The sequence below is a fragment of the Mobula birostris genome, chromosome 11 (genome assembly GCF_030028105.1).
Source record: "Mobula birostris isolate sMobBir1 chromosome 11, sMobBir1.hap1, whole genome shotgun sequence".
In the NCBI taxonomy this organism is placed as follows: Eukaryota; Metazoa; Chordata; class Chondrichthyes; order Myliobatiformes; family Myliobatidae; genus Mobula; species Mobula birostris.
The window spans coordinates 80,360,216-80,388,188 of record NC_092380.1 but is presented as its reverse complement, the minus strand read 5'-3'; the positions used below and the strand labels follow the sequence as shown (position 1 = coordinate 80,388,188).

The 27,973-nt window shown below is 40.5% G+C and overlaps 1 protein-coding gene across 1 annotated transcript in view; it reads right to left on the bottom strand.

Moving 5' to 3' along the window:
- Positions 1-4,411, bottom strand: part of LOC140205542 (serine/threonine-protein kinase BRSK2) — a 1,025,607-nt gene extending 1,021,196 nt beyond the window's left edge. The window contains exon 1 of the mRNA XM_072273159.1: positions 4,244-4,411. Within this exon, the coding sequence (XP_072129260.1) occupies positions 4,244-4,334 (91 nt within the window). The 5' untranslated portion in view covers positions 4,335-4,411. The remainder of the gene's footprint in view (positions 1-4,243) is intronic.
- Positions 4,412-27,973: the final 23,562 nt, after the last annotated feature.

Genomic DNA, 27,973 nt, shown 5'->3' with positions numbered 1-27,973 from the left:
TTTGCTCTCTTATTCACAAACAGCAGCTTGCAGTATCTGCAGAACAGATCTACCGAGGAATTTAAGGAGATTTGGTACATCACCAAAACCTCAAGCAAATTTCCTCATACGCATCAGGTAGAACATTCTGATTAGTTGCATCACTATCTGTTATAGAGATGCTAATACACAGGATTGGAAAAGGCTGCAGAGGATTGTGGATTCACACAGCTACACCATGAGTAGCAGAATTCCCACTAACAAGGACATCTTCAATAGGCGAGGCCTTAAGGCAGCAGAATCCATTAAGAATCCTCACTATCCAGGACATGCCCTCATCTCAAAGCTACCACCAGGAAGGTGGTACAAGAGCCTGAAGACACACACTCAACACTTTAGAAATAGCTTTATCAGATGTCTGAACTGACCATGAGTACCACCTCACTTTTTGCTCCTCTTGCACTTTTTTTAAAAAATATATTTCTTATTGCAACTTACAGAAATTATTTTTATGCATTGCGCTGTACTGCTGCCCAAAAAACAACACATTTGGTGACACAAGTCAGTGATAATTAACCACATTCAGAGCTGTTCAGACCTAAAAACCCATTACAAAGCTCATGCCTTATCAGCAGCTATTTCACTTCTCTGCCTGTACATATCTGAGAACAGACTCGTTGCAGCAGGAACGCAAAACACTAGAGAGGATTCACAAAATCCTCCAAATGAACTGGCAGGAAAAAACACTCTCAGTGTCTTGTCCCAAGACAAGATCGTAAGTAGACCACATCATTCAACAAGCCTGACCTCAGACCCCTGACCAGTCACTGCTCTCAGAGCCTGATCAGGGCAAGAGATTAGTAAGAATGCTTCAAGGATGATTACTAAAGCCTCTCTAGGGGAAAAAAAAAATCAACAATTCTCTCATCAATTTACCAGAATCCCTCTGCCCACAAATACACAAAATATGGAAACAGCATCCATAATAGTATTAAAAACCTGAAGTGCAGCAAAAACAAAAAAATGGAGGAGTGCACTTGTTCCTTTAGTATTCACCTACCAACTCAGTCAAGAACCTCCCAGGTCACCTGTGGCAGAGTCTGTGGGTTCCATGCTAACCACATTAGTCATCTAAGAACCAGTCAAACTTGAGCAAAGGCAAGTCATCCTTGAATCCAAAGGATTACTTTAGCATTCACAAAATAAACTATCACCAAACTACATTAGCTCAAATTATGAAAAACATTTTCCTGAACTAAAAGTACTCTAACAAGAGCCAGGATGTTACATCAAAATAAACTGGAAAACTTTTTCTTTTGTTTTTCAGGGCAGGTTGGCCAAGGAGAGGAAGTGAAGACATTGTAATAGTAAAAAAAAAGCATCTGGTATAAAAACTAACTTCCCAAATGTGGTCAGATATACAGTAACAATTGTCCTGTATCCAGTGACTTCACTAACATTCCAGTGCAACAAGAGCTCCCAGTTCCCCCAATCCACCATTGTGCCATTTATCTCTGATCAATGTATTTTCAATGATATTTATTTTTAATGATGAGTAGCATTGCTAATGATTATATTATTGCCTTCTCCCTCCTGCTAACAAACCTATTAAGGTCGGCTTCTTTGTTGTCAGACTAATTTATAAATTGAAGCACAGATTAAGTAACAAGCTGTGTGTGAACAGTGTTGCTTACTAATTCAACGTGTAGTACAAGACTTTACATTGCTCCTACAATATAATCTAATTCATTTAAAATTACTATTCACCAACTGTTTTGAGGCAGGAGTCAAATCCAATCCACCTCCACACTTGGAAGTGATCTTTGCCTTGATCACAATCCATTGTTTTGCCTGTTACCTAATCTCATTGCTTCCGACACTCGCCCCTACAATGGAAAGATGTGTCGCCCCCGGAGGTTAGTACAAATTGAGCTTCAGCGAATCTCATAAAATACCCCCTGCCGTACAGCAAGATATAAAAAGGTTTATTTTAAAAGACATTACAACGAATTATTTTGCTTCGGACATATTATTACAGTCTGCAAAGGGTCTAAATCACCAATAAGCAACTCTGGCCAAAGGCTGTAATAAAACAAACTGCAACTTTGTGGTTATAAACGCTTAAAAATGTACCCCCCCCCCCAGGGTTAGATGCGAGAACGCTGCTGTGCTGAAGTGCCAGCTGGCCATTTATAACACATTCCCGTCCGGTTAACATAACCCTGGACTGTATTTTAAACATTATATCGCCCAAAAGTAATACTGTATAACTGCGGAAGTAACGTTTGTCACTTCGCATCTTTCCAGCTATGATGCATCAAATACATTTCCAGTTCAGGGTGCCATTGAACGTGTTCGCTGCGTCTCATTGCAATGCTGAACTAAAGCTCTGATTGGAAACGGGAGTTGGAAAACACGTCCAACTACATGTTCCAAATTAAGGGCGATGTCGGCCTAAACGGCATCAGCTGAATTCGCTCCATCTGCCACTACCGACAAGGATTCGACCCGAAGCGTTTTAATCCTGGTACAGTACCCCGCACACCGCTAACTCGTCTCTCCAGTATTATACTGGCCAACAGGGGAAATAATCAGCCTCCCCGGATAATGAAAATCCTCCATCTGTTAAGCCCTTCTTAAAATAATGACCTCTCTCTCTAAATAATACTTTTCGGGCTGTCGGAAACAAAGATGTAAATGGAAAGATGTACATTAAAAATAATGGGCTTTTAAAATTAAAAGAGAGCCAGGACTGTGGTGTGGGCGACAGAAGGCAATGTTTCCCCAGATAATAAAAGGGGAGGGGGCACGGCCAGCGGGGTTCATGCGAGAGAAACTGAGGAGCTGATGCCAGGAAGTGTTCGGATCCGCAGCGACACGTGGGTCAAAGAATCGTTGAGATAGAACCTTGCCGATTCATTGTTTCCATCCCAGGTCGACAGAGGGCATTTACATACAAATCTTCGAGTGAGTGATTATAGTTACTGATGCTGGTTGCTACTGATGGGACCTCTGCGCGGTGATTCCCGTCTTAAGCTGCATTATTAACTCAGCCTGGTTTGCGCATACCGCCACAAACACAATCATCAATTTCAAACAAGCCAGATTGAAGAGCTCCCCCTCACTATGCAAACAATTCAAACGGTGCTTAGGTGTTAATGCAATATACAAGCGAGCGCAAATATTTATTCAGTCATCTTTTCGTCCTTTTACTGCGTCCGCGGAAAGCCGCGCTCGCTGGCGATTCCCATCTCTCCTCCTTCAAACACACCTTTTTGAAGGTACTGAGTTACTTTATTTCAAGGCATCCGGCACATGGAAAATGCCAGAAAACCAATGCACTTTCCTTTGCGAAATCATCACTCTGCCGTACGATGAGACCCTCAAAAGTGTGTTTTTTTTTTCTTAAATCAAGACACCAAGAATCATCACCCACCCATGAATACATAATCATCTGCTTGTTCTGGTTCTGTCGTAGCTGTGGACTAATCGGTCAATAAAACAGCAGAAATGTTGTCTCAGAGCACCGCCGCCTCGGATCAACAAAGCTAAATGCGGTGCACTTGACTAAAAGCCTGGTTTCAAAGAGACCGGGGTGCATTACAGTATTTGCTGAGCCCACTACCATCTACAATGCAAAAGAAACCGGGCATGCCCAACAAACTGCAAATGACTAGGGCAGCAGCTGGTAAGGTAACGCCTATTGTAGTCTCAGACAACAGATGGACAAGCTTTGCGTTCGTACAGTATGCTGTAAACGCATCAATTCTTTCAAGCACTCTTAAATAACACTAAACATTTTCTACTTCCTTTCGGAAGCACCCTAAAAGATGGCAGAAATATTCAGCGTTTGATCATTCCCCTAACAGCGCAATTTATGTTGAAATAACATCTTACATTACAATGCTATCTTTGAAATACCAATTTGATTAGACTTAATCAACATTGCACAGAAGAAATCACAGAAAGGGATATCCCCGGACTCCAGTTCCTACAAAGTACACTTAAGCTTGGTGGTACCACAGACGAGCATGCAGCAATGCTGCTCAGCAACACTTCCAACAGAGAATAAAACTGTTTCCTATATTAAATTTCTCAACAATTCCAAAATAAAACGCTATTAGCATTACAAAGAAATATTCAAACGGTACAAGACATCATTACACCGCAAGCCGCATTACAAGATACTCCACTAGCTTGATACAATAATAAGTGGAGCAGTTATTGATATTGACTAGTGTATGTCATTAAAATTTGCGCAAACCTGTCTGTCCCTTTCCAAGCGTTTTTTCCAGTCGATATGGTCCCACATATTGAGCATGTTGGGCTCCCCCGATTTCTTTACCCGTTGACATTTTGACCGGGCTTTTTTCAAAACAAAATCCTTTGCAGATCCACTAATAGGTGGGTTTTCTGTAAATTCTTTTTTTCCCCTGCAATTATTTTTGCAAAAAAAAACGAAAAGGGCTATGATCCATACACCATTGTGCTACACGCCAGTTCTACACCATGAAACAGTAGATACGATGCTATACGCTGAGCAACCTAAAATGCTAGCGGAAGCGCCTTGACGCGATGTGATTGACATCACAACGAGCCACACATTGCAATAAGGCTCTGGCAGCGCCGCTGCAGCAAACACCAGCCACATTACAATGTAACGGGGAACTTCAAAGCGAAGTCACTCATTTTCTCAGAAAAGTGTACAATTTGAAAAGTGACTGAGGAGAGTGATGCATTCGAAATTGAAAGAGTGACCCCTGAAAATAATAACGTCCAAGTATGTTTCCAAGACCATAGTAAAACTACAAAGCCCACAGTGCACCGCTTCTAGCAGGCACCTGTTCAGTGATTGCTGTAATCGCGAGCTGATGGTTTTAAAATTTCCGCTCTCAGGCGTTGAGGGGACCCATCGGCTTTGCACAGAAGTAATTGTATTTCAGCATTGCGCCGTCTGCCCCTAGTTGTGCAATAGTTTGACTATCTGTCACTTGGAGCCCCACACGCCGGGGTTGGGATGCTCCTGCGAAGGGCGGCTGCCTGAGGAGGGGCCGCACCCTCCGCCAGCACCACGCGCAAGCGCGCTTTCTCCCCGGGTATCAGGTGCATCTCCGCGGGTTTGCCAAGAAGAAAGGGCACCGGGTGGAAATTATGTATTCACTTATTTTCCACAACAGCACACTGTCGCAATTTATGTTTATATTGAAGAAAAGGGGAAACACTGTTGTCCTGAAAGAAACAGCGACTTCAGTCGCCTCTTAAAGCAGCAATGAATTGACAATATTTCCATTTTGCATCAACAGAATTAACTCCTTCATTCCCCCGATCCTAGCCCAATTCATTTGTTTTCCTTCGCTGCTATTGGCATGATTCTGAGACTGTTTGTTCACTTTTGTTCTGGATTCTCTCACCCTAGGAAATGGTTACACTGTATTAAATCTAAATCCCGGATTGACTTCGAATACTTTTGATCAGGTCATCCCACAGGCTTATAAGATCAATGGAATACAACTCACTTCTAAATTATCTTCTCAAAATATAATCCTTTAAACCCTGGTATCGTTCTGGCGAATAGTGGTGCCCCATTTCAAACTCCATAAATCTTTTAGGTTTGATGCCCAACACTTTATTGCAGATGGGATTTGGCTAAGGCTTTGAAAATAAGGCATCATTTCCCCACTTTTGAATTCCAACCTCTATTAGATAAAGGGCCACGTAGTTATTAACCCTTTGCTACCCATGTGATCGTTGTGAATGGATAGTTCTTCCGCAGCTCCAAGTTTCTAATCATGAAGGAAATCAGGCAAACCATCTTTCTTGCATCACATTTCCCCACAATATCACAGTGTTTTCCCACTTCTTAGACTCTACTAGTCCATTTGAACTCTCCTGAGCTCATTTAAACTTCATCACATTATTTGTAATTTACCATATAACTTCCCATTCACTTTATCCAAATTATTTATATGTAAGCACTCCAGGTTAGAACCCTAACCAACAAAATCCTTAAGAATTTCAATCAACTTTTTGCTGGTGATCATACTGTTTAATTTTTTGTGATACATTACATTATTTTCCCATTTGGTAAAGACTTTAATTATCAGTCACATGTTTATTTTAGAAAAGCAATAGATTTACATATAAATAATTTTTATTTCATTGGTAGCTTTGAACACTAGGGTGATCAGTTTCCACATTCCTTTTCTTAATGTGACCTACGGGATACTTTACAAAAACACCACCAGTAAATCCTGAGTGTAATCCGATTATATTTGTAACATTCAGTTTAACACAGGTCAGGGTGATCATAAAATATTGTTCCAACACATCAATGAGTGGATTAATTTGCCCAGATTTTCTGATATTCTGTTGGGATATTCACAGAAAGTGCATTTTTTTACATTAGTCAGTGTGGATTTCACATCAGCCTTTTGCACCTTTGAGGCTTGATTTCTCTCTTTTAAACTTCCTTGCCTCTTTGGATGCATCAATAGTAGTCACGGGGTGCAACAAGAAAAAAAGTTCTTGGAGCCGGTGGTGGGCTTCCTTCTATGAATGTTACTCAAGTCAAACTGTGCTTATTACATTTCCCGACTCCGATAAAAGAAACTAGCACTTCCTGAAACTAACCTTTGTCATTTCCTTTTTAAGATTTGGACACAAATCCTATTTCTAATTCCCACCTTTTCATTGGTTAACAAGAGAATATAAAGTCAAGTTTCTTTGGGAGAATTGGTTTATTTTGACTTCTAAAATCATACTGATTTCTCAATACCCTAAGGTTACACTTATTGCTGAATGCTAATTCTACCAGTAATTACCAGTGGTGTCACAGAACCCTTTGACAATGTTTAACAAGAACCCAAAACAACAGTAAGTGAATACAGAATATATATGGCTTTGAAACATAGTTTCAGCCAGACCAATAGCAAATGGCCAATCCATGGCGAATTGACTGTGCTTACCCATGGAAGACAGAGGGTAGTGGTCGATGGGATTTATTCAAGGTGGAGGTCTGTGGTTAGTGGTGTTCCACAGGGATCTGTACAGGGACCTCTGTTGTTGTGATGTATATAAATGACCTAGATGAAAATGTAGATGGGTGGGTTAGTAAGTCTGCAGATTATACAAAGATTGCTGATCTATGGATAGCATAGAAGGCTGGCAAAGAGTTCAAGAAGATATAGATCAGTTGCAGATATGGAAGAAAAATGGCAAATGAAGTTTAGCCTGGCCAAATGTAAAGTGTTGTGCATTGTTAGGTCAAATGCAAAATGACAGACCACTTTTAAGGGCAAATCCCTAACAGTGTTAATCAGCAGAGGGATCTTGCAGCCCAAATTCATAACTCCCTGAAAGTGGCTGTTCAGGTTGATAGGGTGGTTAAGAAGGCATATAGCATGCTTGCCTTTAGTAGTTGAGGCACTGAGTTCAAAAGTGAGGAAGTTATGTTGCAGCTTTATAAAACTCCAGTTAGGCAGCATCTAGATTATTGCATGTTGCCTCATTACAGGAAGGATATGGAGCCTTGGCAGAGGATGCAGAAGAGGCTTACATACTGTAGATACTGCCTGGATTAGAGGCTATGTGCTACAATGAGAAGTTGGACAAAATTAGGTTGTTTTCTCTGGAGAGGTGGAGGCTGAGGGAAAATCTGATAGAGACTTATAAGATTATGAGAGGCTTAAAAGGAGTAGACAGACAGTATCTTGTTTTCCCAAGGTTGAAATGTCTAATACCAAAGGGCACTCATTTATGGTGAGAGAGGGTAATTTGAAAGGAGCTGTGAGGGGCAAGTTTGTTTTTATTATATAGAGAGTGGTGGGTGCCTGCAATGCGCTGTCTGGGGTGGTGGTAGAGGCAGAGATGTTTAGATAGGCACGAATATGAGGAAAGTGGAAGGATATGGACATTATGTAGGCAGAGGAGATTAGTTAGGTTGGCCATTTGATTACTAATTTAATTGGTTTGGGCCGTAGGGCCTGTTCCAGTGCTGTACTGTTCTATGCCCATGTTCTCCTAATCTTACTTCATTGCCCTATGTATATGCAAACTGTTTTTTTAAAATAGCTTCACAATTTGCTACTTTATAACCTCTGTTCATCACAACTCTGAATTGCTGTGAAGATGCCTTAAGTACTCTTATACAGACTTTGGAATGATACCTAAATTACATTGTCAACAGTTACTTTGATAACATAGCAATAAGATCTTGTCTGTTTTACTAAAAAGTGTCATTATACATAGCACTGCAACTGTTTATTTTATCGCTTCAATAACGAACTTCAGAAGTGCTCTTATAAAGCAAAGACAACTCTAAAATAACAACTTCCTATTATTATATGTGTGATAAATAAACAAATAGAAAACATTTTTCACAACAGTCGAGGTAACATGCAAATTGTCCTGTTTTTTAAATTGGCATTTACTCTGAGAGATGAATAGTTTGATGTTTCCTGTCTAACACCTGACGATTTCTCTTGAAGAGAGTTTACAAGGCAAAGCTTGAATTCGAGCATCATAACCTTTTCCCTTTTGGAAAGATTGATTTACCAACGTGTCAATCAAATTTATCATATCACCTGAGAAAAAACTTGCCATTTAGTGCTTACAGGGGTTCGGATCAAGATAATTACGCTACCTGTCAGCTTCAACTTTGAACTAAAGTTTATCATTAGACATATTAGTATATAAAACTCCAGTCTGAGTCTAGGAAAAGATAGAAATACACAATGAGGAGAGAAAAGATGAAATATGAAGGTAAGCTAACCAATAGTGTAGAAGAGGCTACCAAAAGTTTTTCAGGTATATAAAAAGAGGGGAGAGGGGACATCAGGCTGCTGGAAATGTAGTAATGGAGGACAAAAAAATGGCAGACAAACATAGTAAGTATTTTGCATCGGTCTACTGTAGAAGACACTAGCAGTATGCTAGAAATTCGGGAGTGTCAGTGAGCAGAAGTGAGAGTAGTTGGTACTTGGAAGTTGAAAGGGCTGAAGCTCGATAAGTCACATAGACCAGATGGACTAGACCTCAGAGTTCTGAAAGAGGTAGCTGAAGCATTAGTTTCTGGAATAGTTCTGGAGGATTAATAAATTGCAAATGACTCTCCACTCACTAAAAAGGGAAGGAGGCAGAAGAAAGACAATGATAGACCAGTTAGCTTGACTTCAGTGATTGCAAAGACGTTGGAGTCCATTATTAAGCATGAGGTTTCAGGTTTCCTTAATGAGAAATCTTGCCTGACAAATCTGTTAGAATTCTTTGAGGAAGACAAAGGAGAGTCAGTTGATGTTGTTTACTTGGATTTTCATAAGGCTTGTGATAAGTTACTGCACTTTAGGCTGCTTAAAAAGGGAAGAGCACATGGGATTACAGAAAACATACCAACATGGATAGAAGATTGACTGACTAGCAGGGGGTAAAGAATGGAAATAAAGTGGGCCTTTTCTGGCTAGCTACCAGTAACCAGAGATATTCCACAGGGGCTGGTGTTGGGACCACTATGTTATGTGCTGTTATATGTCAATGATTTGGATGACAGAATTGTTAGATTTGTGACCACGTTTGCAGATGATACTAAGATAGGTAGAAGGGCAGGTAGTGTTGAGGAAGCAGGGAGTCTGCAGAAGGACTTAGATTGGGAGAATGGGCAAAGAAGTGACAGATGGAATATAGTGTAGGGAAGTGTATGGTCATGCACTTTGGTTGAAGGAATAAAGTCATGGACTTTTCTCTAAATGGGACAAAAATTCAGAAAACAGAGGTGCAAAGGGACATGGGAGTCCTTGTGCAGGATTCCCTATCGATTAGCTTGTAGGTTGAGTTGGTGGTAAGGAAGGCAAATGTAATGTTAGCATTAATTTTGAGAGGACTAGAATATAAAAGCAAGTTTGTAATGCAGAGGCTTTATAAGCCATTCTTCTTCTTCACGTGCCTTGCGCGTTACATGCTTGGGCGATCGTGGCTTTCCACATCGAACGATCCCATGCAGCACCAATGATATCTCGCATACTTAGATCTGTTAGTTCTTTCACAGTGTCCATATATTTTCTTCTTTGGCTTCCTCTTCTGCGTTTCCCAGGCATACGGCCTTGTAATATAAGGCATTTTATTTCTCCCTTTCTAATGACATGGCCCAGGAATTAAGTTTCCTCTCCTTTAATGTTCTCATGAAAGATCTTTTTGTATGGGCATGTTGGAGTACTGTCTCATTAGTTACCCTATCTCTATATGATATTTTGTATGCAATTAATCAGATCAAACTTGGAGTATTGAGAGCAGTTTTGGAATTCTTATCTAAGAAAATATATGCTAGCATTGGAGAGGGTCCAGAGGAGGTTCACAAGAATGATTCGAGCAATAAAAGGGTCAACATATGAGTAGCACTTAATGCCTCTGGGACTGTACTTGTTGGCGTTTAGAAGAATGAAGGGCAGGCGGATCTCATTGAAACCTATCGAATATTGAAAGGCCTAGAGTGGAAGTGGAGAGGATGTTTTCCATAGTGGGGGAATCTAGGACCAGAAGGCAGAGCCTCAAAATAGAGGGATGTCCCTTTAGAGCAGAGATGAGGAGACATTTCTTTAGCCAGAGGAATTCACTGTCACAGATGGCTGTAGTGGCCAAGTCACTGGGTATATTTAAAGTGGAGGTTGTTAGATTCTTAATTAGTAAGAGCACCAAAGGTTATGGGAAGAAGGCAGGTGAATGGTGTTGAGAAAGATAATAAATCAGCCATGATGGAATGGCAGAGCAGACCCAATGGGCTGAATGACCTTCTACTCATGTGGTCTTATGTTCTAAAAACATTGCCTTCAACTGAAATATTAGTTCAGCACAAAATCATAAGTTGAAGAGCCTGTTCTTGTGCTGTATGTTTCTATGTTCTATATTTTATTTGAAAATACAACAGTTTTCAGTGCCTTACAATCCAACAGGGTCCCTGGGTTGAGAAGTTTCTGACGTGATAAATAGAGAGATGGAGAAGTATTATTATTGATTGTGAAGAAGATCACGACTGCACATCGGGAGAACAACTTGAAAGTTCAGCCAGCAAGGTCATATCAGTTCAACCCAAGGATAAAAAACATGAAAACACCATGATGGGGTGTTATTATAGCCCTCTCCTTAACCAGCAGGAGATAGTTGGAACATCATGGAAAGATGCAAAAACAGTTGTAGTAGTAGTGATGAATTTAACATCCCCAGTACTGATTGGGACCCCTTCAATGCCAAGGACAGAGATATAGCAGAAAAGATGCATCCAGCAGGGCTTCTTGAAACAATATGTAGATTTCCAAACAGGGAAGGGAATGCACAGGGGACTGCACTTTGCCAGTTCTGCCAATGGGGGCAGAATTTGTTAGCTGTGTCTAGGAAGGATTCCTGACTCAATTTGTGGACCTGGCCAATGGGAGGCGAGATCATATTGGATCTACTACTAGGCAAAAAACCTGGCCAGGTGGCAGATGGCTTGGTGGGTGAGCATTTCTGAAGTTTAGCATGGCACTGGAAAGAGGCAGGAGCAGATGGCATGGAAAGGTGTTTCATTCTGAGAGAGTGAATTGTAATGCTATTAGACAGGAACTTGGGAACATAAATAGGGAACGGATGTTCTCAGGGAAATGTGCAACAGAAATATGGAGGTTGTTTCAGGAGCACTTTCATGGGGTTCTGCATAGATTTGTCTCAATAAGGCAGGGAAAAGATGGTAAGGTGAAGGAATCATGGTTGACAAGGCAAGTGGAACATCTAGACAAGTGAGAAAAAGAAGCAAACTTATGATTTAGGAGGTAAGGATCAGACAGGGCTCTTGAGAGTTAAAAGCTAGCCAGGAAGGAAAAAAGAAGGACATAAGAGAACTTGAAGGGGACATGAGAAGTCCTTAGTGAGTAGGATCAAGGAAAACCCCAAGATATTTTGCTCTTAAATGAAGAACAGGAAGGTGACTAGAGTGGGGGTAGAACTGATCAGAGATTAAATAGGAAATGTACCTGGAGTCAGAGGAGGTAGGTGAGGTCCTTAATGAATACTTTACTTCCATATTCACCAGTGAGAGGAATATGCTGGAACATGTCAAGGTTAAGAAAGCAGATGTGCTGGAACTTTTGAAAAACATTAGGATGGATAAGTCCCTGGGCCTGATGGGATATAGCCCAGGTTATTATGGAAAGCAAGGGAACAGATTGCTGTGCCTTTGGCTAAAGGTTTAGTACAGTAGTTTGGAGGGTGGCCTATGTTATTCCTTTTCTCAAGTAAGGTAATAGGGATAATCCTTGGACTTATAAACCAGAAAGTCTTATATCAGTAGTGGGCAAACTATTGGAGAGAGTTTCCAGAACAGAATTCCAGCATTTGGAGAAGCATAATCTGATTAGGTTGTGCCTCATGAGCCTGATTGACTTCTTTGAGGAAGTGACAAAACAAAATGATGAATGAGTGGTGAATGTGGTGTGTGGTGAGACATTCAACAGGGTTCCCCATGTAGGGTCGTTAGGGTAGGTAGCAGACATAGGATCCAAGTTTAGCCGCTGAAGGCAGAGGGTGATGGTGGATGGAATGTATTCTACCTGGAGGTCGGTGACTGGTGGGGTTCCACAGGATATTGTCCTGGGACCCCTACTCTTTCTGATTTTTACAAATTACTTGGATGAGGAAGTAGAAGGGTGAATTCGTAAATTTACAGATGACACAAAGGTTGGTGACATTGGGGAATGTGTAGAAGGTTGTCATAGGTTACAATGGGACATTGATAGGATGCAGAGCTGTGCTGAGAAATGATAGATGGAGTTCAATCTGGAAAAGTGTGAAGTGATACTCTCTAGAACTTCAAAACTGAAGGCAGAGGAGAAGATTAATGGCAGGATTTTTAGCAGTGTGGAGGAAAAAAGGGATCTTGGGGTCCAACACCACAGATCATTCAAAGCTGATTGGCAAGTTGATAGGGTGGTTAAGAAGTCGTATGGTGTGTTGGCCTTCATTAGTCAGGGGATTGAGTTCAAGAGCAGTGAGATAATGTTGCAGCTCTATAAAATGCTTCTAAGACCATACTTGGAATATTGTGTTCAGTTCAGGATGCAAAGAAGATTCAGCAGGTCGCTGGCTGATCTAGAGAGTTTAAACTTTGAGTTTAAGATGGTGCTGGTGAACCTCAGCGACTTCTGACTGGTGGTTAACGAAATAAGGAAAACAACTAAATACTATGTTAATCACTCTTTTCCTGGCAAACAATCTTCACAAGTAAGTCTGTAACTTCCCTTTGGATTTGAAGGCAATTCGATATGGCAGAACCAAGGCCGAGGTGAACATTTGATCATTTTAAGGCTGAATTGAGGTGGCGGTGCCCAGGCCAGAGATCATACTGATTCAACTGAACTCAAAGTTTGGATGGAGACTTAAGCACTGTGCTGAGTCAGAGAGGTCAGGTAAAGACTGAATCAAGGCAGTGGGGTCCTGACCCCAGAGGGTATTGAGGTGATTGAACCCAATGTTTGGATGTTGATTTAAGTGCCGGGCCAAATTAAAAAGTCAGGGTGTCAGGGCACAAGACGAGAGAGGCTCTGATTCAAATCTCTGCTCCATGACTTGGCTCTATGCTGAACTATGGGACTCTATGGGCTATGGGATTCCCTTTGCAGATTTCAGTTCAGAACACTATTTGCCTTATATTCTTTTTCTTCTCTGCACATTGGGTGCTCGATGGTCTTTTTTATGGGTTCTTTTATTTTTTTTGTTTTTTTTGTGGCCATGCTGTTTTATTTTTCTTTGCATATTTGGTGTTCAATGGTCTTTTCATATATATGAGTTCTTTTGGGCAGCTTTGTTTCGTGACTGCCTATTAGGAGACCAATCTCAAGGTTGTTTAATATATACATACCTCAAGAATAAATGTACTTTAGTTTTCTCCTTTTGCTTGTTCTTTCTTTCCTCTCTTTTCTATAAGTGTATACCTCAGATAAATATTATGTGGAGATTTGTGACAAATATGAATATATAATATATATGTACAGTGTCTGAAATACATCTTATGGAAATGTTTGTTTGATGATGAACTTCAATAAAAAAAATTTTTTTAATGTACTTTTTTGAACTTTGAACTTTATGAGGAAAAGTCGAGCAAGCTAGAGCCTTTATCTTTGAAGCGAAGAAGGATGAGAGGTGTAAGATGATAAGAGACGTAGAGAGAGTAGACATCCAGCAGCGTTTTCCCAGGGCAGCAATGTCTGATACAAGAAGGCATCATTTGAAGGCGATTGGAGGAAAGTTTAGAGGGTGACGTCAGAGGTTTGTTCATTATGTGCCATGTTGTATGATGTAGACGATGATGGTTTTTCCATGACTGTGATTGTTCTTGGTAAATCCTTCTACAGAAGTGGTTTGCCATTGCCCTCTTCTCAGAAGTACCTTTACAAGACAGGTGATCACAACCATTATCAATACTCTTCAGAGGTTATCTGCCTGGCATCAATGATGGAATAACCAGGACTTGTGATATGCACCAGCTGCTCACAAGGCTTCACCTGGGGAGGCTAAGCAGGAGCTACACCTTGCCCAATGGTGAACTGCAGGCTAGGAGAGGAAAGGAGCACCTTAAACATCCTTTGGTAGAGACATGTCTCCACCCCACCGGCCAGATATCAGAGGTAGGTACTTATTTTACACATAGATGGTTATGTGGAACATGCTGCCTGGGATGGTGGTAGAGGTAGATACTTCAGGGCATCTAAGAGACTTAGATAGGCGCATGGATGAAAGAGAAATCGGAGGGCTATGTGGGAGGGAAGCATTCGATTGATCGTGGATTAAGCTTAAAAATCGTTGCAACATTGAGGGCTGAAGGGCTTGTACTGTGCTGAGCTGTTTTGGTCTATGGTCAAGTGATCATAGTTTAAGTGGAACACACAAAATGCTGAAGAAACTCAGCAAGTCAGGCAGCATCTACTGAAGGGAATAGACATTCGAAGCTTTGGGCTGTCCCCAGCACCTTCTCCCTCGCCACCATGGATGGCTCCAAACAGTTCTTCCAGGTGAGGCAATATTTCACCTGCGAGTCTACTGGAGTCATCTATTGTTTCCAGTGCTCCTGGTATGGCCTCTTCTACTTGTTGAGACCCCACGCACATTGGGGAGACAGCTTTGTCAAACACCTGTCAAAGTTGTCAAAGAATACAGCAGAATATAGACCAGTTGGAAAGCTTGGCAGGTGGAGTTTAATAGTGACAATTGTGAGGGGATACATTTTGGGAGGTCAAACGCAAGAGGAAGGTAAATGGTAGGACCCTTAGGAACATCAATGTACTGAGGGATCTTGGGGTGCAAGTTCACAACTCCCTGAAAGTGGCAACAAAGTGTATAGACTGGGGAAGAAGATGCACAGTATGCTTGTCTTCAGCCAGAACGTAGGCAAGTCATACTGCTGTGTGAGATATGCAAGGCAAGTTTCTTTTTAGATACATGTAGAGAGTGGTAGCTGCCCAGAACTTGCTGCCAGAGGAGGTAAAAACAGACATTTAGACAGACACTTGAATTGGCAAATGAGGGATGCAGATCATCTGCAGCTTGGTGGGACTTGTTCAGTTTGGTATCATGGTTGGTGCAGGTATGGTGAACCTCAGGCCCTGTTCCTGTGCTATACTGTTCCATGTTAACATCCTATATATTTTCTTTGGGAAACAACTCTTTACAAGCTGAATCTTGGGGTTTTATAGGGTGACATACAGTATATGTACTTTGATAATAAATTTACTTTAAACACCATTGCAACAACATGATATCAAATATATGTATATCCTATTCAAGAGTGCAAAAAAGAGCATTGTAAGTTTCATCAGCTTGCTATGCAATTTGTCATAGTAATGCATTTATATAGTAAAAAGTGTTTATAAAACAGAACAATACATTTATAAAATGTAGCTCTGCAAATAATATTAGGTCAAGTTCGGTTCTGTTGAACAGTTCATTCAATGATGTCTTCACTTAAGTCTTGTACTGCAAAACTTTTGATCATTCAATAACACACCTTGTGGTCTGAACTGGATAGAATATCAAATACAATTTAAATACAATTTATTTTTGTTGGTCATGTTTTCAGTGCTCAAAGTGCTTCACTGGACAAAGGAAACAAATATATCCAGATTTTGTGTTTTATTTCAGATTGCCAGCATCTGCAGCTTTTTATATTTGCTTTTCCAATTAGAAAAACTGGTTTATAATGAGAGAATGAAATTTATAAATGCAACTTATTTGCCTCATTTACTACAAAACTTTTGAACATAAGTAAGTAATAACATAAATGACACATACTTTTGGGTAACATTGATTCTGGCCTCATCTGGTTTTCCCTGTACAGTCAAACAACAATAGGTAAATGGAGGCTATCTTATTATCCTGCTGAAACAAGATAACAAATTAACTATTGTCATAAATGGTTTTATAAATTTACAGTGGATTCCAGTTAATTGGGACACATTGGGACCAGTAAATTTTGGACAAATTAAGTGGCTGCCCCAGTTAGCTGAAGTTCCATGGAAATAGTTAAAAATGTATTAAAAAAGACAAACTACCATTTAACTAACAAATTATGTATTTAAATGAAGTACACAGAAAATTCAAACACTAGCAATACTGTTACAGTACTGTAAAACTCTGTTACTTCCTCAAAATTATTGACACAGGAATTCAGCCAATGCTCACTGCCCTGTTCTTTTCATTAACTGTAAATAAACAAAATCAAGATTCATTTATTAACAAAGGATGTATAAATTATACAACCTTGAGATTTGCTTGCTCACAGGCAGCCACAAAGCAAGAAACCTGAAAGAACCCAATTAAAAGAAAAAAACAAGAAAAAATAGAAAAGCTGTGCAAGAGAAAGAAAAACAATTACAAATCATGCAAACAACTGAAGCGAACATCAGTGTTCTGAACCAAAATTGAGTCCTCAGATCCAAACTACTGATCTGCCAGGGCAGGCCCAAAGCCTCACTTATCAGTTCATCATATTAGTGGCTACGGGACACAGCAGCCTTGGAAGTCTTCATAGTCTCAATGCCATGGAGACGACCATCGCGAAGAAAAAGTGAAATTGGCTCTTGTCTTGACCGACACCCTGTTTTTTCAGTGTATCTGGGCTGGTGTTTAAACTGCCCCAATAACAGAACAGTGAAAGAGTCCGTCCACGCCCTGGAGGGAGGAGTGAACATCACAGATCGTGAGCAAATCAGCATGCGCCTCCAATCTGGGCCGATGTTTAAATTGTCTAAACAGCAAATTTAATCTCGCACTAGAACCTGGGCACTGGGCCTAGACCATGCTACCCAGCGACTCGCTCCGTGCCCACATTCCATCGCCCAGCCTGAAGCCGCTCTCAAGCTCTACACGTGCAGATAATTGATCTATTATGCTATCCATTGCTTTCTCTGAACCTGATAGTGTTGTGTGTTTGTAGCCAAGGGAACTGCTCAGTGTGGCATCTGGATCCTTACCTTCATACTTTCATTGTTGAGATGTTCCCTGTTGTGCCTTGCCAAATGCCTATTCTTCTCATAGTTTACCTTGCTGATCTATCAAACGTGGGATTGCAGATTTTGGCACTCTGGTTATCTCTGCCAACTGATGATGAGTGATGTTAGGCAGGTGGCTTTTAATTTGGTCCAGCAGGGTAATTTTTTAGGCTAGTGTCAAATCTTGTCGTGGCATCTTTGGCAAGGGTCTGAAAATTTTTAAAGACAAAATAAAAACAAAATGATCAAATATCACTACTTTTTGAATTGGTGCCCGTCATCCCAAATGGATAACACAACACAAGCTCACATTACTATCATATTTAAAAACTGTTCACTTTCAGCATGGTGTAGTGTCTAACGGCCACACAAGTGCGTGTGACTGATGCTAGTTACAAACCATTCAGCAACAGTCTCCTGTCCCAATAAATGAAGGGAACCCCAGACATTTTTTTTGGTTAGTGTTTGTTCTTTACGAGTTGTCCCAAATTGCATCTGCCCCAATGAACTGATTGCCCAATTAACCAAAATCCCACTGTATCTTCAATCTTCAATTCATTGTCTTGGCAGCTGCAGAATATGGCTGGAGTAAACTTGTAAACAACACTTAAAAGGCAGCTAAATGACAGTGCCTTTCTGTGGAAAAATGCTGCACAATTTTCAAAACATGAGACTGGTACTCTGAAATCAATGGAGTTTGCTCTGTCAGCAATGTCAATTGTCATATAAATGTATTAAAGTTATTGTGGGTTTTTGGCATGACACGTGGGGGCAATAAAGAAATGCTAATTTGATATTTTACAGTGACTTTCTCAGAAGATAGAATGGATCAGCATAGGAGATACCAGAGTTGTGTGGATTCCAGAATACACTCTACCTCCCTGGACTGAAGCAAAATACAGTTAACTGCTGAGTAACAAGTCTCTCAAAGAATTTTGTAAGGTCTAGATTTATCACTGCAGAGGTGCTGGAATAGCTATATTAGAATCCAAATTTCAGTTTTTCTTTGGCTCCTTTTGAATGTGTTCAGTGGACGTAGACCTACAAAGGACTAAGCGATATTCATAATGTTCCAATCTGGACTGCTGACTGAAAAATTTATAAATACAACAGAACAGGGACAGGAACCTCAGAGCAAGACTAGCACCCAACAATCCAGGGAGATAAGAATTTACGTTTCAGTAGAATGGACCTTAAATGATGCTTTGGTCCATTTGCATGCATTTCCCAAGCTATTAGGTATAAAAATCTGTTTCTATATTTTTGAAATCTGGTGATCCGAGTTTTGTTTTTAAGCTATTCTGTCACACACATTAAAGGTTAACCTGGATAAGGCTCCTTTATCAGATGCAAAGTGTATAACATATGTGTGTTATATCACACGTTTGTCAACACTTGCTCTGGATTCAGAGGGTCCTCCTCACTAACCCAAAGCTGAGTTTCCAGCAGTGTAATAAAATCGCACCTCAAAACATTGCAAGCTCCAACAGACAACAAAGCTAAATATGGTCAGCTGTCAAAATTGCAAGGATTTTCTAGGGTTAGTGTTAGGATTTTGCCACTGACAAAGACAATAGAGATTTAAAAATTTCTCGAAAAACAAATATTTTTATAAAAGTTAACAAACTGTATTAATGACAACATTTAATAACATAATCACAATGAACACAATAGCACAGTGATTAAATAACTAGATTAGTAACCAGGTTTCATTGATACAGAAACACAAGTTCAAATCCCATGGTAGCAGAGGAATTTAATTTCAGGTAATTAAATAAGCCTGGAATTTAATAAAGGAAAGTTTGTCCCAGAAATGGGAAGTATGAAACTACTGGATTGTTACAGAAAAATTCACCAAGCTTACTGGTATTCTTTGGAGAAGGAAATCTGCTGTCCTTCCCTGATCTAGATATGCATGACTTTAGATCTGCCAATTTTGCTGACTCTTGAATGTCTCCTGAATTCAGGAGCATCAGGCTAGACAATAAATATCAGAATTGCTAGTGATGACTAAGATTTATGAATGAATAAATAATGACTTAAAAACAAACTAAAATAAGCTAAAGCACAAATATGTATAAATTTAGAACATTAGGGAAAAGCAAAATTACTTAAAAACAAGGAACTTCTATTTCCCTTTATTTCTTTTTCTCCACAGCTCTTCAAGGCCCAGTAAAATTAATGATGCGTGTGCTGTGCCTAATTTAACCTAACCCATGATCACGAGGCAATCCTCCAGCAAGATTGAATTGGAATCAATGTGGAGTACATTGATAAATCTCATATTCCAAATCTATTGGTAACTTGGGATTTTGTTTTCATTCTCCTTTCATTTGAACCGGCCCAAAATTGTACTAACACCAAAAATAGCAGAGCTATTTGTAATTAAAATTAACTCTACAAATCAGATAACATTGGAAATGATACAGCTCTAACCTAAAGTTGATTTCCCCTTCCTTCAAAAATTACTATGGACTTCTTGAAAAGAAGTTCTAATTTGGAATAGTACAGATCGAGATATGGAGTCAAGTTTATGAGAACTGGGAGCATCTGACAACAAACCCCCAAGTCCATACTGGACCCTAGAAAGCTTGTCTGTGTGTTTAAAGGGGTCAACTACCAATTTAATTGTTGTTGGATTGGAGCAAAGTTTCAAAATTAATTACGCGCCCATGGGTTCTGCAAGCTTCATGAGACAAAGATGGAAGACTGTCAAGATCCTGGCTAATTTTCCACCTCGATATGAAATCCCTACACCATCTTTGATTCCATCATTTACAGAAATTAATTGATATTTGTAGAGAATGAATATAATGATTGAGTCCCCACAATCCTTCTAAAACGTTAAAAATTCACAAACCTCTGCATGAACAAAAGCTCTTCTCATCTCAATTCTCAACCCTTTGTTCTCCGGTTGTGACCCCAGATTCTAACCCCAGCCAGAGGAAACACTTTCCTTGCCCCTGACCTGGTAGGTTCGACAAGAATTTTGTAAGTTTCAATGAAATCTTTCGTTTTTTTAAATTCTAGAGATTGCAACAGTGTATTCAATCTTTCATCATATAGATAGATAGATATACTTTATTAATCCCGAGGGAAATTTGGTTTCGTTACAGCCGCACCAACCAAGAATAGAGCGTAAATATAGCAATACAAAAACTACCAACAATCAAACAACAAAATGCAAACTATGCCAGATGGAAAATAAGTCCAGGACTAGTCTATTGGCTCAGGGTGTGACAATATGACAATTCCACTACCCCTGGAATTAGTCTTGCAAATATTTGAAACCTTTTACAATTACTATTATATCCTGTTTCAGAAAAGGAAACAAAGCTTCAGACAATGCTCCAGATGCAAACACACCAATGCCCTATATAATTGCAGATCGACATGTTTATTCTTTCCTTCAATAATGGGACCAAACTTGAAGCAGCACTCCAAATACTCTCAACAATATCCTTCACAACAATTCAGGATATAATCATATTGATCAGATTCATTCGTTCTTTATGTGCCATGTTGTACGACATGGGCGATCGTGGTCTTTTCATGACCATGGTTGTCCTTGGCGGATTTTTCCAACAGAAATGGTTTGCCATTGCCTTCTTCTGGGCAGTGTCTTTACAAGACAGGTCACCCCAGCCCCCATCTATACCCTTCGGAGATTGTCTACTTGGTATCAGTGTTGCATAACTTGTGATATGCACCAGCTGCTCATACGATCATCCACCACCTGCTCCCATGGCTTCACATGACTCTAATTAGGGTGCTAAGCAGGCTAGCAGAGGGAAGGAGCACCTTGCACCTTCTTTGGTAAAGATTCATCTCCACCCCACCATCCATTATATTAACTGCTTCAAAATTTGATTTGAGGCCAGGAACAAGAGGGTGTGACTGCAAGCGAGGTAGATAGGGTATCCAAGAGGTAGTGCTAGAGGAGCCTCAGCCCTTGTGCTGAGGCTTTCTAAGGCATTGGTCAGACCATATTAGGAGTTCCGTGAGCAGTTTTGGATGACATATTGAAGGAATTATGTGCTGGCAATGGAGTGGGTCAAGAAGAGGTTTACAAGAATAATCCCAGTAATGTAAGTGTTAATGTGTGAGGGGTGCTTGATGGCACTGGACCATGACTTGCTGGAGTTTATGACTATGAGAGGCTATCTTTTTGAAATCTACTGACTATTGAAAGGCCTGGATAGAGTGGACGTGGAGAGGATATTTTCAGTAGCGGAAGAGTCTAGGGTCTGTGTACACAGCCTCAGAATAAAAGGACATCCCTGAGAACAGATAAGCAGGGATTTCTTCAGCTAAATGGTGCTAAATCTGTGGAATTAATTGCCACTGACAGATGAAGAGGCCAATTCATTACATATATTTAAAGCACAGGACATTTAACAAATTTCACCCCACCTGAATTTTTTTACACTATGAATTTGCCAGTCAGTATTAGGGAAGTTAAAGTTATCCAGGTCAACAACCTTGTTGCTTTTGCACCTTTCAAAAATCTGCCTGCCAATCTGCTCCTCAGTGTCTCTGTTGCTATGCGGGGGTGGGGGGGGGGAGGGTTCTATAGAATACACCCAATAGAATGATGCTCCCCTTCCAGGAGAATTGTCTTTGGAGGGAAAAGTAAATTGAATGGCAGAGCAGACTCAATGGGCCAAATAGCCTAATTGTACTCCTATATCTTATGGTCTTGTAGAATGGATCATTTGCCTCTTTTTATCTTGGATCGACCTTCACCTTTGACATTGTGGCCATGACAGAGGCTTGGCTGTCACAAGGGCAGGACTAGTTGCTGGATGTTCCGGAAGCTTAGATGTTTGAAAAGGAATAGGGAGGGAGGTAAAGAGGTGGGAGGAGTGGCATTAGTAATCAGGGATAGTATCACAGCTGCAGAAAGGGAAGACAGCCTGGAAGGGTCATCTACTGAGTCAGCACGGGCGTAAGTAAGAAACTGGAAGGGAGAAATCATTCTGTTGGGTATAATCTATAGAAACTGTACCACCACCACACCCCCGGCCCCGCATAGCACCAGAGATACTGAGTAGACTGGGAGGCAGATATTTTGAAAGGTGAAAAACAACAAGGTTGTTGACATGGGTGACTTCAACTTCCCTAATATTGATATGAAAATTCTTAGTGCAAAAAAACTTAGATGGGGCAGAATTTGTGAGGTGTGTCCAGGAAAGATTCCTGACATAGTCTATAGCCAGGCCAACTAGAGGAGAGGCCCTATTGGACCTGGTACAAGGCAACAAACCTGGTCAGGTGACTGATCTTTCATGGGCGAGTATTTTGGAGATAGTGACTACAACTCCCTGACATTTACCAGTGCCTTGGACAGGGATAGGAGCAGACGGTATGGGAAAGTATTTAACCGAGGGAGGGTGAAATTTGATGTCATTAGGCAGGAATTTTGGAATGTAAATTGGGAGCAGAGGGAAATGCACAACGGAAATGTGGAAGTTGATTAGGGAGCACTTGCAAGGGTTCTGGACAGATTTGTCCCATTGAAGTATGGAAAGGCTGGTAGAGTGAAAGGACTGTGGTTAACAAGAGATGCAGAACATCTAGTCAAGAGGAAGAAAGAAACATATTTAAAGTTTAGGAAGCAAGGGTCAGACAGGGCTGTTGGAAGTTACAAGGTAGCTAGGAAGGAGTTTAAGAATGGACTAATGAGAGCTAGAAGGGGACATGAGAATGCCTTGGTGAGTAGGATTAAGGTAAACCCCAAGGCATTCTTCACTTAAATGAAGAGCAAGAGGATAATTGGAGTGACAGTATGACAGATCAGGGATAAAAGAGGAAATGTGTGCCTGGAGTCAGTGGAGGGAGGGCAGGTCCTTAATGAATACTTTCCTTCAGTATTCGTGAATGAGAGGGACCTTCATGAATGCAAGGCCAGCAGAGAACAGGCTAATATGCTGAAACATGTCAACATTAAGAAAGAAGATGTGCTGGGACTTTTGAAAAACATTAAGATATATAAGTTCTTGGATTTGGAAGGGATATACCCCAGGTTGTTACAGGTAATGAAAGATGAGGTTACTGTGCCTTTTCCTCTCTGGCCATAAACGTAGTGCCAGAGAATTGGAGGATAGCAAATCTTATTTCTTTATTCAAGAAAGGTAATAGGGATAACCATGGAAACTATAGACTAGTGAGTCTTACATCAGTAATGAGCAAATCTTCAGAGAGGTTTCTTCAAGACAACATTCACTAGTATTTTGAGAAGCATAGTCTGATTAGTGATCGTCAATATGGCTTCATGAGGGGCTGGTCATTCCTTACAGGCCTGATTGAATTCTTTGAGGAAGTGACAAAAGATATTGATGAAGGCAGAGCTGTGGATATGGTGTATATGGATTTTAGTAAGGCAATTGATAAGGTTCCCTATAGAAAGCTCATTCAGAAAGTCAGGAAACATGTGAACCGGGGAAATGTGGCTGTGTGGATTCAGAATTGGCTTGCTCACAGAAGCTGAGGGTGATAGGAGATGGAGCTTATTCTGCTTGAGGTTGGTGACCAGTGCTGTTCTGCTGGGATCTGTTCTGGGACACTTCCTCTGTGATTTTTATAAATGACTTGGATGAGGAAGTGGAATGGTGGATTAGGAAGTTTTCAGATGGTATGAAGGTGTTCTGGATTGTGTAGAAGTTTGTCATAGGCAGGATACTTGGTAGTGTGGAGGAGCAGAGGGATCTCAGGGTACATGTCCACAGATTCCTGAAAGTTGCCTCACAGGTGGATAGGGTAGTTAAAAAAGCTTATGGGGTGTTAGCTTTCATAAGTCGAGGGTTAGAGTTTAAGAGTCGCGATGTAATGACGCAGCTCTATAAAACTCTGGTTAGGCCACACTTGGAGTACTGTGTCCAGTTCTGGTCACCTCACTATAGGAAGGATGTGGAAGCGTTGGAAAGGGTACAGAGGAGATTTACCAGGATGCTGCCTGGTTTAGAAAGTATGCATTATGATCAGAGATTAAGGGAGCTAGGGCTTTACTCTTTGGAGAGAAGGAGGATGAGAGGAGACATGATAGAGGTGTACAAGATAATCAGAGGAATAGATAGAGTGGATAGCCAGCGCCTCTTCCCCAGAGCACCACTGCTCAATACAAGAGGACATGGCTTTAAGGTAAGGGGTGGGAAGTTCAAGGGGGATATTAGAGGAAGGTTTTTTACTCAGAGAGTGGTTGGTGTGTGGAATGCACTGCCTGAGTCAGTGGTGGAGGCAGATACCGAAGTTTGAGAGACTACTAGACAGGTATATGGAGGAATTTAAGGTGGGGGCTTATATGGGAGGCAGGGTTTGAGGGTCGGTGCAACATTGTGGGCCGAAGGGCCTGTACTGTGCTGTACTATTCTATGTTCTATGTTCTATGTTCTAACAGCACATTGTTAGGATGCAAAGCTGGGCTGAGAAGTGGCAGATAGAGCTGTATCCAGAGAAGTATGAAGTGTCTTACTTTGGAAGATGGAACTTGAAGGCAGAATACAGGGTTAATGGCAGGAGTTTTACAGGTTAATGGCAGTAGAACAGAAAGATCTTGGGATTCATGTCCATAGATCCCTCAAAGTTGTGCACAAGCTGATAGGATGGCTAAGAAGGTGTATGGTGTATTGGCCTTCATTAAACATGGGATTGAGTTCAAGAGCAGTGAGGTAATGTTGTAGTTCTATAAAATGTGATTAGACCACACATGGATTATTGTGTTCATTTCTGGTCTCCTTATTATAGGAAGGATGTGGATGTTAGTTAGGGCCTTTTGTTAAAATGCAGGAGGATAAACATTGACTTAATAGAGATACAAAATATGTTAAGAGGCATAGATTCTGAGAGGGCAGAATTCTGAGGTGAGCGGAGGGAAGCATGGGGCGTGGTATTGAGCATGGTAGGATTTTTTTTATTTACACAGAGCATGTTAGGTACCTGGGACATGCTGCCAGGGGTAGTGTTAGAGGCAGGTACAACAAGGACATTTAAGAGACACTTAGATAAGCACATGGATGAAAGAAAAATTGAGGGCTATGTAGGATGGAAGGGTTAGTTTGGTCTTGGAGTAAGTAAAAGAATTGGTCCAAGGGTCCTCTGCTGTGGTATATTGTTCTTTGCTCCAAGTACTTCAGCAACAGTCAGCTGAGGAAGCACAAGTTCAAATCTAAGGTTCCAGGCAACCTCTCTAGAACCTCTCAACTGGGGCTTAAATTTAACCCAGTGCAAATGTGAAATACTTCTAATAATTCAACAGGTATAATACTTACAATATATTCCAGAAAAAATGGCAAATTGACATTACACTATTCTGCCATAAACGGTAGCTTTAAAATAGACTTATGGACAAGCCGCTTTCATTAACGATAGAAAATCAAGAGGGCTGCGTATTAAGATACACAGGATCCATGGTGAATTGACCATTTGGATTCCGAGCCGGCTTGCATGTAGAAGACAGAAGGTAATAGTCAAACAGACTTATTCTAGCTGGAGGTCTAGGATTAATGTGTTCCATAGGGATCTGTACTGGGGCCTCTGCTATTTGTGATGTATATATATGACCTGGATGAAAATGTAGATGGGTGGGTTAGTAAGTTTGTAATTGAAACAAAGATTGGTAGTCTTGTGGATAGCGTGGATGACTGACAAAGAATACAATAGGATATAGATCATTTGCAGATTTGGGCAGAGAAGTGGCAGATGGAGTTTAACCCAGCCAAATGTGAAGTGTTGCACCTTGGTGGGTCAAATGCAAAGAGACCATACACTATTATGGGGCATACCCTTATCAGTGTTGATGAGCAGAGGGATCTTGGGGTCCAAGTTCCTAGCTTCCTGAAAGTGGTTAAGCAGGTTGTTAAGAAGGCATATGACATGCTTGCTTTTATTATTCGAGGCACAGGGTTCAAAAGTCAAGAAGTTATGCTGTAGCTTTGTAAAACTCTAGGTAAGCCACATCTAGAGTACTGCATACAGTGCTGGTTGCCCCATTATAAGGAGGATCTGGTGGCTTTGGAGAGGGTGCAGAAGAGATTTACCAGGATGTTGCTTGGATTAGAGAGCATATGCTATAATAAGAGATTGTACAAACTTGGGTTGTTTTCCTGGAGAGGTGGAGCCTAAGGGGAGATCTGATGGATGCTTATAAGATATGAGAGGCACAGATAGAATATGCATACAATACATTTTCCAAGGGTTGAAATATCTAATAGCAGAGGGCATGTATTTAAGGTGAGGGGTATACAGAGAGAGTGGTGGGTGTCTAGAATGCATTGCCTGGAGCATTGCCTGCATTGCGCTAGGTAGAGGCATAAACTTTAGAATCTTTTGAGACATTTTAGATAGGCACGTGAATATGAGGAAAATGGAAGGATATGGACATTGTGTGAGCAGAAGAGATTAGTTTAGTTAGCCATTTGATTACTAGTTTAATTAGTTTGGCACAACATTGTGGGCCAAAGGGCCAGTTACTGTGCTGTTCTATATTCTATCTCCCACCACCCTAATGATCCAATGGAAAACAAATGAAATCCTTCTGTGTTCTACAATCAAACACTATTATTTAATAGTGGAGAGAATTACAATCACACATCATAAACAAAAGAGAGTCTGCAGATGTTGGAAATCCAGAGCAACACACACAAAGAACTCAGCAAGTCAGGCAGCATCTGTGGAAATGATAAACAGTTGACGTTGTAGGCAAAGATCCTTCTGCAGGACACATATAACCATATAACATCAGTTGTTTGTGTTTTAAATATAAAATATATACATTCTATTAAATTTACAATTTGAGAGAGTATTTTTTGCATAAAAATAACTTTTTTTTTAAGTTAACTGTAAAGTGAACGCAAGGTTTGAATCATCCTCTGGAGAAGAGAGTTTTATTTTCCAAAGATTGGAGAATTTGAAATATTGCTGATAAAATTCTCCTTCATTGTATAGACACAAACATGTTGAACTTAAAACAAGGTACACATTTAAAATAAAGATGTGGTCTTCCCTGAGAACCCATTTTCCAATTGGATATTGCTGAGTTACATCATTGCTGATGAATGTATCTAACTACCACATAGACACAATGTGGTAAGTTATAGTAATTACCTGAATAACGAAGTAGGTACATCGAACCCCACTTTTTGGTGGATAGAGTGTCCCAGAAGCAGATGAACAAATCTTGTAGAGTATTACACTGGAAATACAGTGGCAACCCAGAAACACCAGCACTCAGTCACTGGTGTGGAAGTTGGTACATTTCCCGCTACCATCCCAGCTGTCTCTTAGCCATGTGAAATCAAAGGCGGAGCACAGTACTGGCAGGATTTCACAACATTAGACTGCAGCAAAGTACCACTCATTTCCAATTCATTTCGAAGAAAATTCTCCACATACGAAATGTGTAAGGCAAGGGTTTTACCCTTTCACTTTAGTGAAATTTAATCATATCTCTTTAATGTGATTTTAATGTACTTTGTTTATTCTTAATTATTTAT